At 42.5% G+C, this 17014-nt stretch overlaps 1 protein-coding gene across 2 annotated transcripts; it reads left to right on the top strand.

Moving 5' to 3' along the window:
* Positions 1–2216: 2216 nt before the first annotated feature.
* tmem243b (transmembrane protein 243, mitochondrial b) lies at positions 2217–11943 on the top strand. 2 transcript variants are annotated; one of them, XM_083653949.1, is made up of 5 exons: positions 2217–2307; positions 5611–5867; positions 7005–7055; positions 9227–9331; positions 10557–11943. In XM_083653949.1, the coding sequence occupies exons 2-5, from the start codon at positions 5790–5792 to the stop codon at positions 10674–10676; spliced, it is 354 nt and encodes a 117-aa protein (XP_083510075.1). In that variant the 5' UTR covers positions 2217–2307; positions 5611–5789; the 3' UTR covers positions 10677–11943. The 2 variants fall into 2 exon arrangements, with proteins under 2 accessions (XP_083510075.1, XP_083510076.1); XM_083653950.1 differs by lacking the exon at positions 2217–2307 and adding an exon at positions 2316–2451.
* Positions 11944–17014: the final 5071 nt, after the last annotated feature.

The raw sequence follows: 17014 nt of genomic DNA, 5'->3' as shown, positions 1-17014 counted from the left end.
CATCAAAATGACCGCGTATATGCAGGTTTCTCTTAAACGCAGGTAAATCCGCTTAAAACAGGCGATTGACTCCGTTCACACTGCCTCCCGACCCGGGACGGCTGTTCCCCCGGGCAGAGCGTGTGCAGGGATGCAGGGATGCAGGCCTTTAGGCAGGACATCCGGGACATCCGCTTTGACCAAGTTGACCTTGCTTGAAGTAGAGACGGCTAGGCCGGATGCATTTGAAAATTGCGGGGGCCAACGCAGCTGTTTTAAGGGACTATGACCACGTAGATACAGTGCGCTCGACATTGTTTCCAATTCCAATACATAAACTGGCAGCAGCACAATATCAGCCCAGCCGGCACAACATAAACAGTTTATCAATGTATAGCATCATCACGTCATGTCTGTCATTTGGTGACGCTGCAGCTCTGTAGCACCTACTCAACCTGACCGTCCATCTCCCCGCCACCAAATGCATCCCCACCCTATTTTGGGCTGTTTTTAAGTACCAGAGATGGCCTGCATGAGCCAGGAGAGAACCCCCTGGCCAAGAGGTAACCTCTACCCGGATTGTAAGCACCAAAGCCGGCCTGCATGAGCCAGGACAGACCCACCAGGTCTGGCTGGAGGTCCCCTCTACACAGATGTTAAGCACTAAAATAGGCCTCCATGATCCAGGGAAGACCCCCATCCTCCAACTCCCTTCTACTCAGATTTAAGGCAAAACAGCCCAAAATATGACGAAATAAAATTTGAAACTATAGACATATAATTTATCATCATTGATGAACACCCACAAAGAAAATTATATCATCTTTAAACAGTACGTTACTGCAGAAATCATTACAATGTACTCATTTGCATTTGGTGGCGGAGGTGCAGAACTTGGCATAATACCGGCAACCTCTGGGCAGGTTGTCTGTCTTGACGGGTCTTGACAGTCTTGATGCCTGTCATCTGCAGCTGGAGCACGACCAGGTGGAACTGATGCACCATGTCAGCGACCTGTACGGAGATGAAATGAGAATCATATAGAATCAATCATGGATTTTGGTCATTTTAACTGTACTGTATAGTTTTTTTTTGGTCTTTACTGCACTTAGTCATATGGTACATTTTTTATGGTTGATTTTCAGTTGTATTTATTTATTTTGCTCTAATGTTACCTGCTCAATTAAAAAAGTCTCAGGAAACCAATATGACAGAGGACATCAGGTAGGTGTCATACTTTTTTTAAATAATTGTTTGTCATAGTTTTATTCATTTTTACTGTAGCATTCTTTTTTCTTATTGACCTCAAAACCTTTAATCTATCCAAGTCCAGATTAAAAACCACTAGGATCTGTCAAATCTGAACTAGATCACCAATGAGACCCCAGAGATTCATTAAAACACACTTTCAGATTTGTGAAACCTTTATTCTATCTGTGGAAAAAGTGACTTCACTGCTTCCCCATCTCCCATTCTACAAAAACAGATTATGACACAATTATGAATGGTAATTTGGTTCATTTGGAACAGAATGGAGCACTCTTAGAACAGAATGGAGCACTCTTGGGTCATTTGCCATTTTTATTTGTTGGTTTGTTTGTTTATTCAAGTGGATTATTATTCTTGAAAAAATATAAAATATATGACTCAATAACAATATCTCCACCCATCGCAGAGAAGCTTGCCTACTAGTGCTACCCTAGCAATTAACGAGCCTGGCTTCCGCTCACAATTGATTTTGTCACCCTACCTGGTTCCGGCCTAGAGCCCGCCCTAGACAGGAAAGGCAGCGTTTCTAGCTCGTCAACCTTTACGTTAACTTGACAATTTGACACAAGTATCAGAACGGCAAACAACAAAACAAAAGATGGACGTACCGAACGAAGTTTTTGAAGAAGTTATTTTAGAAACATTGCGGATTCACAATCTCACATCTTTTAAGCCAATACAGAAGCTTTGCATCAGACAATTAATCGAGGCAAGAGACGTCAAGCTAACGGCACCAAAGACGTTTTTTGGTGCACTGTCTTCCGGTGTTCATTCTGGTTCCGTGGTTTACGCCCCATGACAAAAAGCGGGATGAAAGGTGCCCAGAGACTACCTAGCAATAGTCGGCCCAACAGTAATGGAACTCGCCTTTAACCATGCTCCTCCCCTTTAATGTATATACTTGACCCGTCTATCTATCTCGTCCATATCTCAGTGATCTCGTCTAGTTATGTTTCCAGTTGACTCAACACGGGTTTGATGAGGCAGGTTTATGTTTCCTGCGGACTCAACACGGGTTTGATGAGGCAGGTTTGGGAGTGAATACAGAGGATCGACTCGGTGAGTTAGCTGAAACAACGTTTTGTCATCTAGCGTTAGCTAGCTTGTTTTGGTCAAATGGGTTGCTATTCTGGAGTTGTATAGTAGCTAGCTTAGCTATGTTAGCAAGCCAACCTGCTTTTACTAGCGTTGGCCTCGTAACAGGTAACGTTAATGTAGCAAGTGTTGTCGTTAGTAGTTAATGTTAACTAGCGTTAGCTAGTGGTAATTTGGTAACTAGCTAGAGCTACATAATCAATATTCTGTCTGAAGAGCAGGGGCATGCAGAATACCAATGACTTTGTAGGGCAAATTTGACAAAAGCAGTAAAATTACTTTTAAATCTTGGTGGCTTTTTTCGACTTCACACTCTTAACGGGTTGTTTGGGCAAAGCTAATTAATGATATTTAACGCTAGCTAGCTAGCTTTCGTCAGCAAGATGCTAACGCTAGCGTTAGTTATCTACAGTTGCAGACAGCAGTGCGATCGATGATGTTGTCAAGACGACGTGTCAGCTGTCACAAGTTGGCTCAGTCGAGTTGGTCATGTTGGTCAGCTGAGTTCCTGTGGGCTAAAGCTGTGCTCAGCCTCAGGCACACACCTAACTAGAGCATGATCTAACGCATTTTTATTTATTTATTATTATTAATCTTTAGGCTCTTTGGTAAATTCGGCATACAACTCAGGTGATTAAGTGCCACTTTATTCAGTAAAATCTCAATTATACCGGTATATTACTGATCCACACTGCTCGCTACCGCCCTCTACACATTGAAGAAAATTCTGTGAATAAGAACTGAGTTGTTATTTTATTGAAATCACAAATCAGTGCTGCTGCTGATCCTCGCTGAAACACGCATGCCGAATAAACCACAAGACACTAAACCAATGCTTCTCAAAATGGGGTCCGGGGACACCGAGGGATCCTTCAGGGGGTTACAGGTCCCCAAAAAGTGGAATAATTAATTTTCACTACAATTCCATAAGATACGTAACACAATGACAGAATGTATGACTATTTTGCTCGTGGGTTTCATACACTTTCTGTAATACAACATCTAAAAGCAAAAATCTTATCAGATGGCGTACCCTGGGACAAAAACGTAACAAATGGGGGTCCGTGGTCTAATTTGTGTCGGTTTAGGGGTCCTTGATGTGAAAAAGTTTGAGAAGAACTACTGCACTAAACGGTTAATTAAAGGTCTACTTTAGTACTAGCAATGAGCCTTTGCCAGATTTCTTAAAGGAACACTCCGCCCATTTTCAACCAGCTTTGTATCATTAGAACATCAGTAGTACCGGTATATCAGAAAATTGTAAACTGTTTTGAAGTCTGTCATTTAATTTGACAGTTATTGAGTGTTAAAGTGTGGACCAGTGACATCACTGGTCCACACTAACTCAAATGAATAACTCATTAACTCAAATCAACTCTCAATAACTGTCAAACTATTCATGACAGTTATTGAGAGTTGATTTGAGTTAATGAGTTATTCATTTGAGTTAGTGTGGACCAGTGATGTCACTGGTCCACACTTTAACACTCAATAACTGTCAAATTAAATGACAGACTTCAAAACCGTTTACAGTTTTCTGATATACTACTGATGTTCTAATGATACAAAGCTGGTTGAAAATGGGCGGAGTGTTCCTTTAATGTGTGTTTGATGTGACATCACGTATTGGTGTTCTAATCTGGTCGACATTATTTTTTTTTTAACCAAGGTTAGCTAGGTAGCATTACATCAATATTGTGATGGCACATGTGAACCAGATCTTTTTCTTCTTAGCTTGGTTAAGCCGTGGGGTCTGTTTTTAAGAAGCCTAGTGAATCACAAGGCTCCAGTGGAATGTAGCTTGGCTCCAGTTTTATGCTAGCTTTAATAATGAGGTTGTTGTTTTCCACTGTGCTTTCTGCTGAGAAAGCTCTGTGGGCACTTTATTCCCCTTCCCGCTGCTGGCTTCTGACCTAGAAAGGAAGCACACAACTGGCCTCTTTCTCAAAATGCTTGGGTTAACTCTGCATGGGGCGATGTTGTGCAATTGTAGTATTTCTCTAATCCTCTCTTGAGGTGTTTCCCCTGCTGGCAAGAAACAACATAGAATTAGTGAAAAATCGCACTCTTACTAAGCCCAGTCTTGTAACCCTCTCAGAAAACAAACAAATCCACAGCCAATGTTTGAAAAGTTGCCATTGTGCCATAATCTAAGGGAGTTTAAATATCAGCTGATGAAATGCCCCAGCTCTCTTAACCACGTTTCCTACTTAGGAACTAGTCAGCGAGAGGTATATTCTGGACAAAGTTGTGGATTTGACATTATACAGTATATTCTCTGGGGAATCCATGGAACATAGGTTTTGGGAAGTTCCTTTCTAGGACACTTTCAGGAAGGCTATAATGTAGCATGACACCATTGGAGAACTAGCTCAGAGGCCTTTTATATATTGTAATATAACAGTATGTTTGGGTACTTCAGATTTGCTTTTAGTAAACAATTGGGCTTGTTAGGTTCATGGTCATTGAATGTACAGCAGATACATGTGGGCAGGCAGCCACCCCCAGCTGGCTGCTACCTCTCCTGCATGACTGATGAGGAAGGTTTTTTTGGAAAGTAAGCTATTTTAATGGATCCATGGATAAGGTGAAGGTTTTGTTCTTATCCTTGGAACTTGGCTGTCTGCGAGTGCGATTGTGTTACTGAAGCATAGAGGAAGTGAAACAGAAGAAACAACAGCAAAAATCTCTTCTTTGTTGACCTGGGTTTTGTTCAACTGCAGTTTGCCACCACAGCGAGAAAATGCCCAGTGCTGCTGAAACTGACTCACAATCTGATGCCTCACAATCATGAGTCATCATTGGACCTGTGTCTGTGGTTCAATGTTTGCTTTCACCATAATTCTTATCTAATTTTGCATTATTTCGACACAAATCTTCTATACATTGATTTCAGACCATTGAAAATACAGAAGTGTACCAGACTAAAACACTGTCACTCACTTAAGGTTAAAATTAGTACATTTAATCAGAATATTGCTTGTTGTAGATTACTATCAGTGCTCATGGGGTCAGTAAAACTGCATTGGACGGGAATTTAAACAACCCTAAAACTGATTCAAAAATGATTTTATTTAAAAAATCAATTCTTCACAACTACTCATTGGCTACTCTGAAAATTCGACCGGCGGCCTCATACATTTTTTTGTAGTCATGAAATGTTATCTTTGAGCCCTTTCATTTTATTGCATGTTATTGGGAGTGCTCACTGCTCAGTGCTGTCTACCCATCAACAGTGTAATCGTGTCTTGTGCTCCACATGTACAGGAACTAGCCCACCTGGCTGGCAGTCCACTCAGCATAATGCCCCCAGTAGCCTGCTGCTGACACAGACACCTTCCCAGAGCCTGTGGAGGGAGGGAGCTGGGAGCTAGCTAGCATGCAGCAGCGGCTGCCGAGCTAGTTGTCCATGAGGTGGCGCTGCTGAGCGGTCTACCGAGCCGGCCATGGATGACTTCAACACCCGGACCTACGGCACCAGCGGCCTGGACAACAGGCCTCTGTTCGGGGAGACCTCGGCACGGGTAGGAGCAGGGCGGAGCCTGGGGGGAGTGTGTGTGTGGGAGTAAAATACTGGCTGAAACACACACAGGGCCTACTTACAAACACATACACAGGCGATATTTTGTTCCAAAGTTCAACATAAATTTCACCATTTTCATACAAAAATAAAAAATAAAATAAAAAATCAAGTATTCATTGTTTTCCCCATAATTGTATTCTGTCGGGGTGGGAATTCTGGGAAAGCTTCTGAAAAGGTGTTGTGACCACCATAACAACAACACCAACAACAAAAATAATAATGAGACACTGGCTGATGTGTCATTTATTTGAATAGAAGACCAATACCAGCCCCATATATTAGTCTAACCCCAGGTTGCATGTTTACAAGGAGACCATGGGAAAAGTGTGTTAGTTAAAGAAATAATGTGTTCATACTTTCAGTTTGGTGTGTGTGAAAGAGAGTGTTCTTGTCTTTATCTAGTGAATGGGGTTTTCATTGAACGTATGGAGTAAGAAAAGTCTAGAAATATGTTGTTGTGTCTGAGCTGATGTGTTGTTGTGTCTGAGCTGATGTGTTGTTGTGTCTGAGCTGATGTGTTGTTGTTGTGTCTGAGCTGATGTGTTGTTGTGTCTGAGCTGATGTGTTGTTGTGTCTGAGCTGATGTGTTGTTGTGTCTGAGCTGATGTGTTGTTGTTGTGTCTGAGCTGATGTGTTGTTGTGTCTGAGCTGATGTGTTGTGTCTGAGCTGATGTGTTGTTGTGTCTGAGCTGATGTGTTGTTGTTGTGTCTGAGCTGATGTGTTGTTGTGTCTGAGCTGATGTGTTGTTGTGTCTGAGCTGATGTGTTGTTGTGTCTGAGCTGATGTGTTGTTGTTGTGTCTGAGCTGATGTGTTGTTGTGTCTGAGCTGATGTGTTGTTGTGTCTGAGCTGATGTGTTGTTGTGTCTGAGCTGATGTGTTGTTGTGTCTGAGCTGATGTGTTGTTGTTGTGTCTGAGCTGATGTGTTGTTGTGTCTGAGCTGATGTGTTGTTGTGTCTGAGCTGATGTGTTGTTGTGTCTGAGCTGATGTGTTGTTGTGTCTGAGCTGATGTGTTGTTGTGTCTGAGCTGATGTGTTGTTGTTGTGTCTGAGCTGATGTGTTGAATCCTCTCCACAGGATCGAATCATCAACCTGGCTGTCGGGGGATGTACGTGTCTGGTTGTTCTAGTAAGTAACTCCGGGAGAGCTTTTCCACTGGCAGATAGAGTGCAAGTCCGAAGGGAGTACCTCCGTTTGTGAAAAATGAATTAATGCGGAAGAGCCTTTAAACCTGCATTCTTTCTATTGGCCAGCGGGGGCGACTCCACTGGCTGCAAAAACAAGTCCGATTGCATGAAGTCAATGGGAAAATGACCCTACTTCTCACTTGATTTATGACCTCAGTAAACACTTTCCTAATGACTTTACGGTTTCAATCACTAGTTTCAAGTTTTCTTTAGCATGATGTTCATTTTGTAAATGATGGTCCCATTTCAAGTAAAATAGACAATAAAGCAGACTATGTTTTGGGGCATGATTGACAGGTCGCCTCCAGTGATCACGCAGCTCGCCGATCACAGACCAATAGCAGGCGGCTCTGTGGAAAATCCCTAAGAAACCAATTAAGATTCTCTTCTTTAACTTGTTAAAAGCCTTTTGAACCTGTCTCCACTTCATCCACATTTCCTTGTTTTTCTTTTGCCATTCACTTTGCCATTTATAGCTTCTTACCTTTCAGCTGTTCAGTGAGAAGTAAACAGGTTTTTCTAGCTTGGTTTCTTTACTTTGTTTGGTTGTTAAATTGGCCTTGAATTCAAAACCAGGCAGCATTAAAATGTCTTCATTGTCTCAAGAGCTGCAATAATTAGTCAATCAACAGAAAATTAATCAACAACTCTTTTGATGATCCATTAATCGTTTTGAGTAATTTTTCAAAATTCTCTGGTTTATTTATATGTAAAGTACAGCTTTATGCCATGGCAGGCCAGGTGTGCAGCACTGCTCTATATGTAAAACATGTCTCTGGCTGCCAGCCTGAGAGGAACAGGGCGTCAACTGCTGGAACGATAACTGTTGTTTTCACTTCTCCTTTAACACTGTGACTGTCTTTAAAGACCCTGGAAACCCAAAATAAATATGCATTTTGAGTTCATCATACCACAGGATCCTATGTTAATAAGCCACCAACAAAATTTGAATAACGATCAACGTCGCAAAAGTATAGAAATTTAGGTTTGAAAGTCACAGAGAAACAAGCAGAATTTTCTGCCCTGTCTCCTGTCTAGGATTGTCTGGGCGTGTCGCATTGAATGGCTGTAGCCACACCCACTTCACGGTGGGAGGGGAGAGGTGGAGGTGGGGGTGAAGAGCCGCTACCTCAAATAACTCTCCCCCTCTCTTTCCCTCTCTCGTCCCCGAGTCATTTCCTCAAATGCTGCGGGCAGAGCAGCACTCTGACATTCAGAGTCCCAGCGGGCTGCGGGGGCACGGAGGTTTTGTTGAATGGACAACTGCAAGCTACGTCACTGGTAGCTTGCAGTTGAATGCCTTTAGACAACCTCCAGATAAGCTGTTTTTTGTAACGTCATTAAAGAATATTTTAGGCTGTGGCCACACGGATCTGTCAGAAAACGGACAGAATTATGGGGAGATTTCTGTCGGTTGGGCTGTTTTGGAACATCAACGTTCGCCAATAAAACACACACACACACACACACACACACACTAGATTGGTGTGCAATAAAATCGATACGGCAATATATCGCAATACTTTTTTCCGCAATACTATATTGATATTTCAGAAAAATATCATGATATATCGCCATATCGATTTTTTTGCACAGCCGTCTGTTCACTGACACAATATGAATACGTTTTATTTCAGTGTGTTCAGTAACACACTCAACACTCAGTAGTTTTTACTCAATTTGTCCACTAAGTTATCAATATAAAGTGATGTATATATTATTACTACCTGGGTGGTACACAGCGAATTTACTTTCCAGTAAATTATGTCGAGTATTGCAATATATCGCAATTAGTATTGTATCGCAATGTATCGTGATACAATCGTATCGTGCGCCATGTATCGTGATACGTATCGTATCATGAGGTCCTTGCCAATACCCAGCCCTAACACACACACACACACACACAGTAGGAACGTCGACAGCTTTGCTTGGAGTGAATTGACTGAACACGGCGTAGTATGCTTTTTAAGGATTAAAATTAATTGACATGAGCCAGATTAAGTCAATTAGAGGTTCTAAATGTTGGTTTTGATATATTTTGGGTGACTGCCCTAGAAAACGGTCTCTAGGAAAACGCATTTGTGACGGAGTCTCTCATGTGTCTTCTAGGTGACTGTGATCAGTTCGTTTGTATTCCCCTCGATGCCTCCGAGACCACTCAATGTCTTCTTTGCTGTGTGTATCCTGCTAGCCTGCGGGTCCACCATAGTGCTGGTAAGACACACACACACACACACACACACACACACACACACACACACACACACACACACACACACACACACACACACACACACACATACATAGCACAGTGTTAAAGGAATGTGCCAACATTTTGGGAGATTTGCCTATTTGCCATATTCCTGATAGTAAGACGAGAAGATGCGTAGATGCCCTTCTCTGTTAGCCTGGTAAACCGCCCGTCACGTGAACTCACATTTAATTTGGTTCTCCGTGACGGTCTGGACCCGCACAGGCAGTTTAAGATGATTGGTCGAGCCATGCCGGGCCGACGAATCAGCGGCGGCCGTAGGCGGGCAGGCTCGTCTGGGCAAGTAGTGGGTACATGGTCTTTGTAGTTCTTTTCACTCGTCAACATGGCTGCCGCCGCGGAAGTGACAGGCAGTCTGAATGAAATTGAATGTAACGTTCCCAATTCTATGTATTAAATTCTAAAAAACGACCCTCAACATTTGGGAAGGCTAAGCCACACAACTAGTTCGTTATAATCTAACTAAATGCTTCGAAGGTGACTTTACGACCGTGAGGACTCAATCAATGAATACCACGGAGATCATCCACAGGCACCTTCGGCGATCTGATTGGTTGAAGTTAACACCCACCAGCGGTGATAGACAGATGGGTCATCCAATCACCTGCCAAGTAGCTTGGAAAAAGTGCCCGCCTCCGTCAGCGGGTCTGGTGACTTCATTCCCAGATCGACTGGTTTAGTGAAACCTATGTGAAGCTATACCGTCCATCTGGCAGCGTCAGGTTACTTCTCTGTTCCAACAGCACCAAAACACTTTTATGTACATGACTCGTGCATTCTCCACGCTATGAAATAATAATGTAAAATTATGAGACATTGTAATTTTCGAAGCAAATTAACCAGAACTGTAAATAGAAATTGTCACCTTTGCTATGGTGGGTATTGGATTAATTTAGAACAGTGATTAAACTGGAGCCGATCTACGCACTCAATACATGGTTTTAACGCACATCTGCCGGCCAATCAGAAAAGAGTATTCACCCAGACCACGGTACAAAGAGCTGATATTGGCCTTTTGTTAAACATCTGATAAATTGATTCCAATGTGATGTTTTGATTGGATTCCAAGCCACACAAGTAGGCTGAATGTTTGTATTAGAATTATTATTATCCTGGTTTTCAGTGGAGAGTTTTTTTTTTGCACTCCCTCCATCTCTCCCCCTCCAGATATTCTGGTACCGGCAGGGCGACCTGGAGCCCAAGTTCAGGAATCTGATCTACTACATGCTGGCGTCCATCGTGCTGCTGTGTCTATGTGCCAACCTCTACTTCCACGACGTCACGTAGACCACGACACAGGAAGCAGAAGAAGAAGGGAAGACATGGATGGCCTTGACAGACGGAAACACGCGCGCAACAAGAGCGAGGAGAAACGAGACAATGAACGAAACACACTTTTACCATCATGACCAAAACAAAAAGAAACACACACTAACTTGAATGCATTTATTTTTTTGGGGGCACCAAGGACTTTCCATCACCTGTTAAGAGACTTGATGGTTCCAGTGGGATGGAAGATAACGGGCCTTGTTGGTGCCGGTTCACATGGCATAGAAATCTATCCTATCACCATGCGAAGAGGCCACGCCCACGCCACGTGTTGCCCTGTGGACATACTGCTTGACGGGGATTCGGACAAAGAAGTGTGTTTACATGCACAAATATTACTGTACAGTAATATCCTGTTTACAATAACCGGCTCATATCCTCATTCCTTAGTATTATGCAATAAGATAATGAGGCATGTATACACATTGATCGTGTTTACTGTCAACTTCTTAGTGATTTACTATTTTTCCCAGAATGCCTTTGGACAACACCCAGAGTAGCTGTTTTTTTGTAACAGCGTTAAAGAGTATTTTAGGCTGCGGTCACAATGCTCCATCAGAAAACAGGGCAGAATTATTGACGGAGAGATTTCTGTCCGTTGGGCTGTTGTGGAACGTCAACGTTCGGCCATTAAAAACAACAACAAAAAAAGACACGGTAGGAACGTCTCCTATTTGCTGAACGGACGGTGATGAATCCATCCGTCCAGTGTGGCCATTGCCTTAAGCGGACGTCAAAGCCCTCGCCGTATGCACCGAGGGCCACGCCCCGGCTGCCGGCGCAGGCAGCGTGCAGCTCCGCGAAAATGTGACTCGACGCAGCTGACTTGAACAGCGGCGCAAGTACAATATAATGTCGATGGGGAGATGATAGGAAAGCTATTGCCAAGTATATGCACTACGTTCTCTCCTTGGGCTAACTTCTAGTCATTGAAATCCTTGTGAAATCACACAATTGACTCATTTTGCTGGGGAAGCCCATGCGACGCCCTCGTCAAGCTGACGTTGGAGTAGGTCTAGCTGCCGTCGGCAAACGCTCCAAGTCGAGGCTGAGGTTGTTTCCAGCTTTAGGGTGGCTTTTTCCTTTAAGCAGGATGTGTATGAGCTAGAAGACCGTGCATGTAAACACACCACGTGACGTACTGGAGACTATTTACACACATGTAAACACACCACGTGACGTACTGGAGACTATTTACACACATGTAAACACACCACGTGACGTAGTGGAGACTATTTACACACATGTAAACACACCACGTGACGTACTGGTGACTATTTACACACATGTAAACACCACATGACGTACTGGAGACTATTTACACACATGTAAACACACCACGTGACGTACTGGAGACTATTTACACATGTAAACACACCACGTAACGTACTGGAGACTATTTACACACATGTAAACACCACATGACGTACTGGAGACTATTTACACACATGTAAACACACCACGTGACGTACTGGAGACTATTTACACACATGTAAACACCACATGACGTACTGGAGACTATTTACACACATGTAAACACCACATGACGTACTGGAGACTATTTACACACATGTAAACACACCACGTGACGTACTGGAGACTATTTACACACATGTAAACACACCACGTGACGTACTGGAGACTATTTACACACATGTAAACACCACATGACGTACTGGAGACTATTTACACACATGGAAACACACCACGTGACGTACTGGAGACTATTTACACACATGTAAACACACCACGTGACGTACTGGAGACTATTTACACACATGTAAACACCACATGACGTACTGGAGACTATTTACACACATGGAAACACACCACGTGACGTACTGGAGACTATTTACACATGTAAACACACCACGTGACATTCTGGAGACTATTTACACATGTAAACACACCACGTGACGTACTGGAGACTATTTACACATGTAAACACACCACGTGACGTACTGGAGACTACACATGTAAACACACCACGTGACATACTGGAGACTATTTACACACATGTAAACACACCACGTGACGTACTGGAGACTACACACGAGCTCACACACATGTAAACACACCACGTGACATACTGGAGACTACACACGAGCTCACACATGTAAACACACCACGTGACGTACTGGAGACTATTTACACACACATGTAAAAACACCACGTGACGTACTGGAGACTATTTACACACATGTAAACACACCACGTGACGTACTGGAGACTATTTACACACATGTAAACACACCACGTGACGTACTGGAGACTATTTACACACACATGTAAAAACACCACGTGATGTACTGGAGACTATTTACACACATGTAAACACACCACGTGATGTACTGGAGACTATTTACACACACATGTAAACACACCACGTGACGTACTGGAGACTATTTACACACACATGTAAAAACACCACGTGACGTACTGGAGACTATTTACACACAAGCTCACACAGCAGTAGCACAGGCAGCATCGGGATTTTGTGGCAAATGTATGCAGTGTTGTTTTTTTTCTGTCTGTCACCACGTCTTCTACTTGGTGAATTTTTCTGAATCAAAGCCAAGCCAAGAGAATGTTTAAATATAATCATCCAAACTGATTTTAACATGGAATTACCTCAACTGCCAACAGCGGAGCCAAATTCCAGTTTTGTTGAAGCCATACGCGCTTACACACACACACACACACATACGCACGCACGCACACGTACACTCAGGACAGCTGCAGCACCAATGAAGAGGGATGGGAGCATTCCAGGTGGCTTACCCTGAAGCTGTACAACACAACAGATCTGTTGTATGGATCTGTATGGATCTCTATATCATATTGATGTGTCTGTGATCTCACTTTTTGCACTTGTCCTGCCATTAAAGGCGCCTCCACATGATAAGCGGTCTGCACTTTTCTCACCGCGAGGTAGAGCCATCTGGTGAGCTGCAGGACGAGGCGAGCGGCTACGTCACAGTGGCTATCTATCTTCTCTGATTGGTTGTGCTCATGAAAGGTCAGCATTGAGATATTTTGAACTTTGAGCAAAGGGGCCAAATCGAGCTGTGCGCGTCGCCATAGGGTAACGCTGCAGCCTAGTGGTTGTCTGGAGGACAGCGGGCGCAGAGCTGTTTTACCGGATCATGTGGAGGCGCCTTTACACATCTGAGCTGGGTTTCTCAATGTTTGTAGCATTAAGAAATAGCTTTTAGCTTGGCTAGAATGATTAGAAAATTGGGCAGTAGGCCTGTTTAGATCAGTATACTCAATATGTCAAACAGGATTTTGTAAATTGAGGATAGGAATTGGGCGAACAGCCGCTTGTTTGAAATGTAGGGCTGCTTTACTGTACTGTACTGTTCATATGGAACACACCCACAACATACATGCCAATAGAGAATGGTTAGAGAGCTGGGCTTGGTTTCCAAAAGCATCTGAGCACACTGGTGACGGGTGAGTTTGACACCAGCATTTGCATCCAGATGTCTTCAAGTGTTCTGCAAGATTCTTGTCAAACTCGTGTCTCAAAAACCAATGGGTGACGTCACGCTCACTTGGTCCATTAAATATATATCGATGGTTCCACACCATTTAGGCCATGTTAAGACTAGGAGGCCAAATCTGATTTGTGTCACTTGTCCCAAACCACATATGGAGGTCTGGACACACAGATCCGACTTGAAAATCATTTGTGGCAGTGCGGACACACTCCCAAATCGGATTTGGGAAACCAATCAAGATGATGATTAATGACTTTATCAGCATATCAGATTTGCCTGTAATGTGAACATGGCCTTAGAGGAAACATGATGTTCAACCTGGAAACCGTAGCACATGGTGCACTCAGTTTTGCAGATTGAACACACCCCAGGTATCATTTGAATGGAATTTCGATACTTATTATACTACGTACTGGGTTATTTCAGTCGATATCTTAAAGCTATTGAGTACCGATACGCAGCCCTACCGATCACCACTAATTGAGACGCAAAAGATTCTAAACGAAATTCACAGTAATGTTACGACTGACATGAGCGCCCCCTAGCTGGCCTTGGTAGTAAACTGACAGCTTATGTGTTGAGAAACTGCGGTAAACCAAGCCCCGCCTTCACTGAGATGAGATCTCGCCACGACCTTAGGATTGTCAAAGCCATGGGTTGCTTTTTTATTTAATATTTTATGGAATAAACAATCTGTACCATGACTGCCTCGTCCCTTTGTCCTCGCTGTTCAGTATGACAGCAAAAACAAAACAAACCACCAGCTGCTGCTGCTGCTGAAGAAAGCAGGAAGTGTCTACGTTGTTATTGCTCAACGGCTAAGTTGACACTTTAGAACAGTGGTCTTCAACCGGGCGTCCGTGATCCCTAGGCATTCTGCCAATTATCAAAGTAGTTTGTGAGGATTTAAAAAATGCTTCTTGCTTTTTCTATTGTAATCTATTAATAAAAAGATCCTGATATCCTGGTGTGCGCTGGATTATAAAGGTTATTATAGACCAGGGGTGCCCAAATTCTTTCCCATGAAGGGCCAAAACTCAATCTGGGTGGAGGGCCGAGGGCCAGAAATAAACGTGGAATTACATTAAAATGTATTGTGTTTTATAGAAAATTAACATTCTAAATCTAAAATAACATTTCAATATAATAATCTACTTTTTATCTGTTTGGTAATTGTAATAATTTGCAATTGGTTACATATATTTAAAAAAACATCTGCATTTGTGGGGAGCTTAAACATTTAATCAGTAAACACCTAGTTAAAAACAGTTGTATTTTCCACCTTTGTAATCAAGAGAGAAATTTGACTTAATTCACAACTTGAAAAATCCTCAAGGTACTTTGAAAATCAGCTTTATTGTCCATCTTTTGTAAACAATTTGCCATGACAATTTGCAGGGATGCAATCTCAGGAGTGAACACAGTATCCGCAGCCACATTCAGACACTGTTTCACAAAGTCACCACATGAAAAAGCTCGTCCACCCTTTGCAATCAGTGCAGATATCTGATAACTTGCCCGAGTTGCATTCTGGATAAAAAAAAAAAAAATCCCAAATCCGTGGCGGGCAAAAACAAACAAGTTTGGCCCGCGGGCCCCAAATTGGTCAGCACGGTTATAGACCATGCTTAAAATGCAACTTTTTTTAATCGGCGTCCTTGCACTGTTTCTCTATCACCTATATATATATATATATATATATATATATATATATATATATATATATGTGTGTGTATGTGTATAAATATACATATATGTGTGTGTGTGACCAACAATGACTGACAAGTACATAGGCTTAGTACAGAACTCTTGGTCTTTTTATTGACCGATGTTTAAATTACAGCACAACGAGGCATGTTGGGGAATTGGTTGCATTTATTTGAGACACTTCCCAGCACAGCTTTGGTGTGTTATGGTAATAATAATAATAATACAAAGGCAAACAGACGGCATGGACTGGAAAACTACAGATCCCAACATTATGGATAAGAGGCAAGCTGTGTCAAATGAATGGCAATAAAACAGGTAGTCTAACATTCTAAGTGTTGAAGTATTTTAGCAGCTTTAAAAACTCATTAGCTAGTAAATGTATTTCATATGACCAAGAACATGGAGTTTGCCTTCTGTCTGAGAAAGGACAATTCAGCACCACTGGATTGACTGGAATCAAAGGTGGCAAATTCAACTACCGGTATATGAGTCATGATTTCTTTTTTTACGAGTAATGTCAAACGTAAACGTTTGAATTCTATGTACAAATATAAAACATCATTCACGGCATTCATCACATCTCGTTGACGAAGTAATGTGACCAACGACTGTAACTATCATTAATACAAAGAAATGTGACCAAGTTATGAGTTTACGAGGACGGTCCAGATGTGCAAACCCGCTAAATGTGACAACTTTTCCACTGGCCAGTGAGAGAACTGCCACCTCTTTGCAGTGCCGTCTCTCAGCTGTTGGTACATTCATGAGTAGACATTGATAAGATGGCATATTAATTGCAGCCACATGCTGGTAAATGGCTGGTCCATTTGTCTATTTTATCAGCCACTTGAAGCAGAGCTCTGTTGTGCCATCATGCTGGTTGAATATGACCCAAATCTGTCAGTCTATTGCTTCAGTATTAGAGCTACTTCTCTTTGCTTGCAGTCCTATAGGGCCAATGGAGACTCCAAGAATCAACCCCAAAAGCACCAAAAGCCAAAATAGTGACAAGTCATGAATACGCTGAAACTCAAATATATACAAAGTGAAGTGTTCTGAAGTGAAATCCGTGATGAAAAAGTG

The sequence above is a fragment of the Poromitra crassiceps genome (assembly GCF_964638095.1).
Source record: "Poromitra crassiceps genome assembly, chromosome: 2".
NCBI lineage: Eukaryota > Metazoa > Chordata > Actinopteri > Beryciformes > Melamphaidae > Poromitra > Poromitra crassiceps.
The sequence above is the reverse complement of the archived record's forward strand: the minus strand, read 5'-3'. Positions and strand labels throughout refer to the sequence as shown.

Bases quoted from the DNA above. Each gene is read 5' to 3' on its own strand.
- tmem243b (XM_083653949.1), top strand. From the start codon at position 5,790: ATGGATGACTTCAACACCCGGACCTACGGCACCAGCGGCCTGGACAAC. The intron at 7,056-9,226 runs GTAAGTAACTCC...TGTGTCTTCTAG, and splicing joins GTACGTGTCTGGTTGTTCTA to GTGACTGTGATCAGTTCGTT. The intron at 9,332-10,556 runs GTAAGACACACA...CTCCCCCTCCAG, and splicing joins GCGGGTCCACCATAGTGCTG to ATATTCTGGTACCGGCAGGG.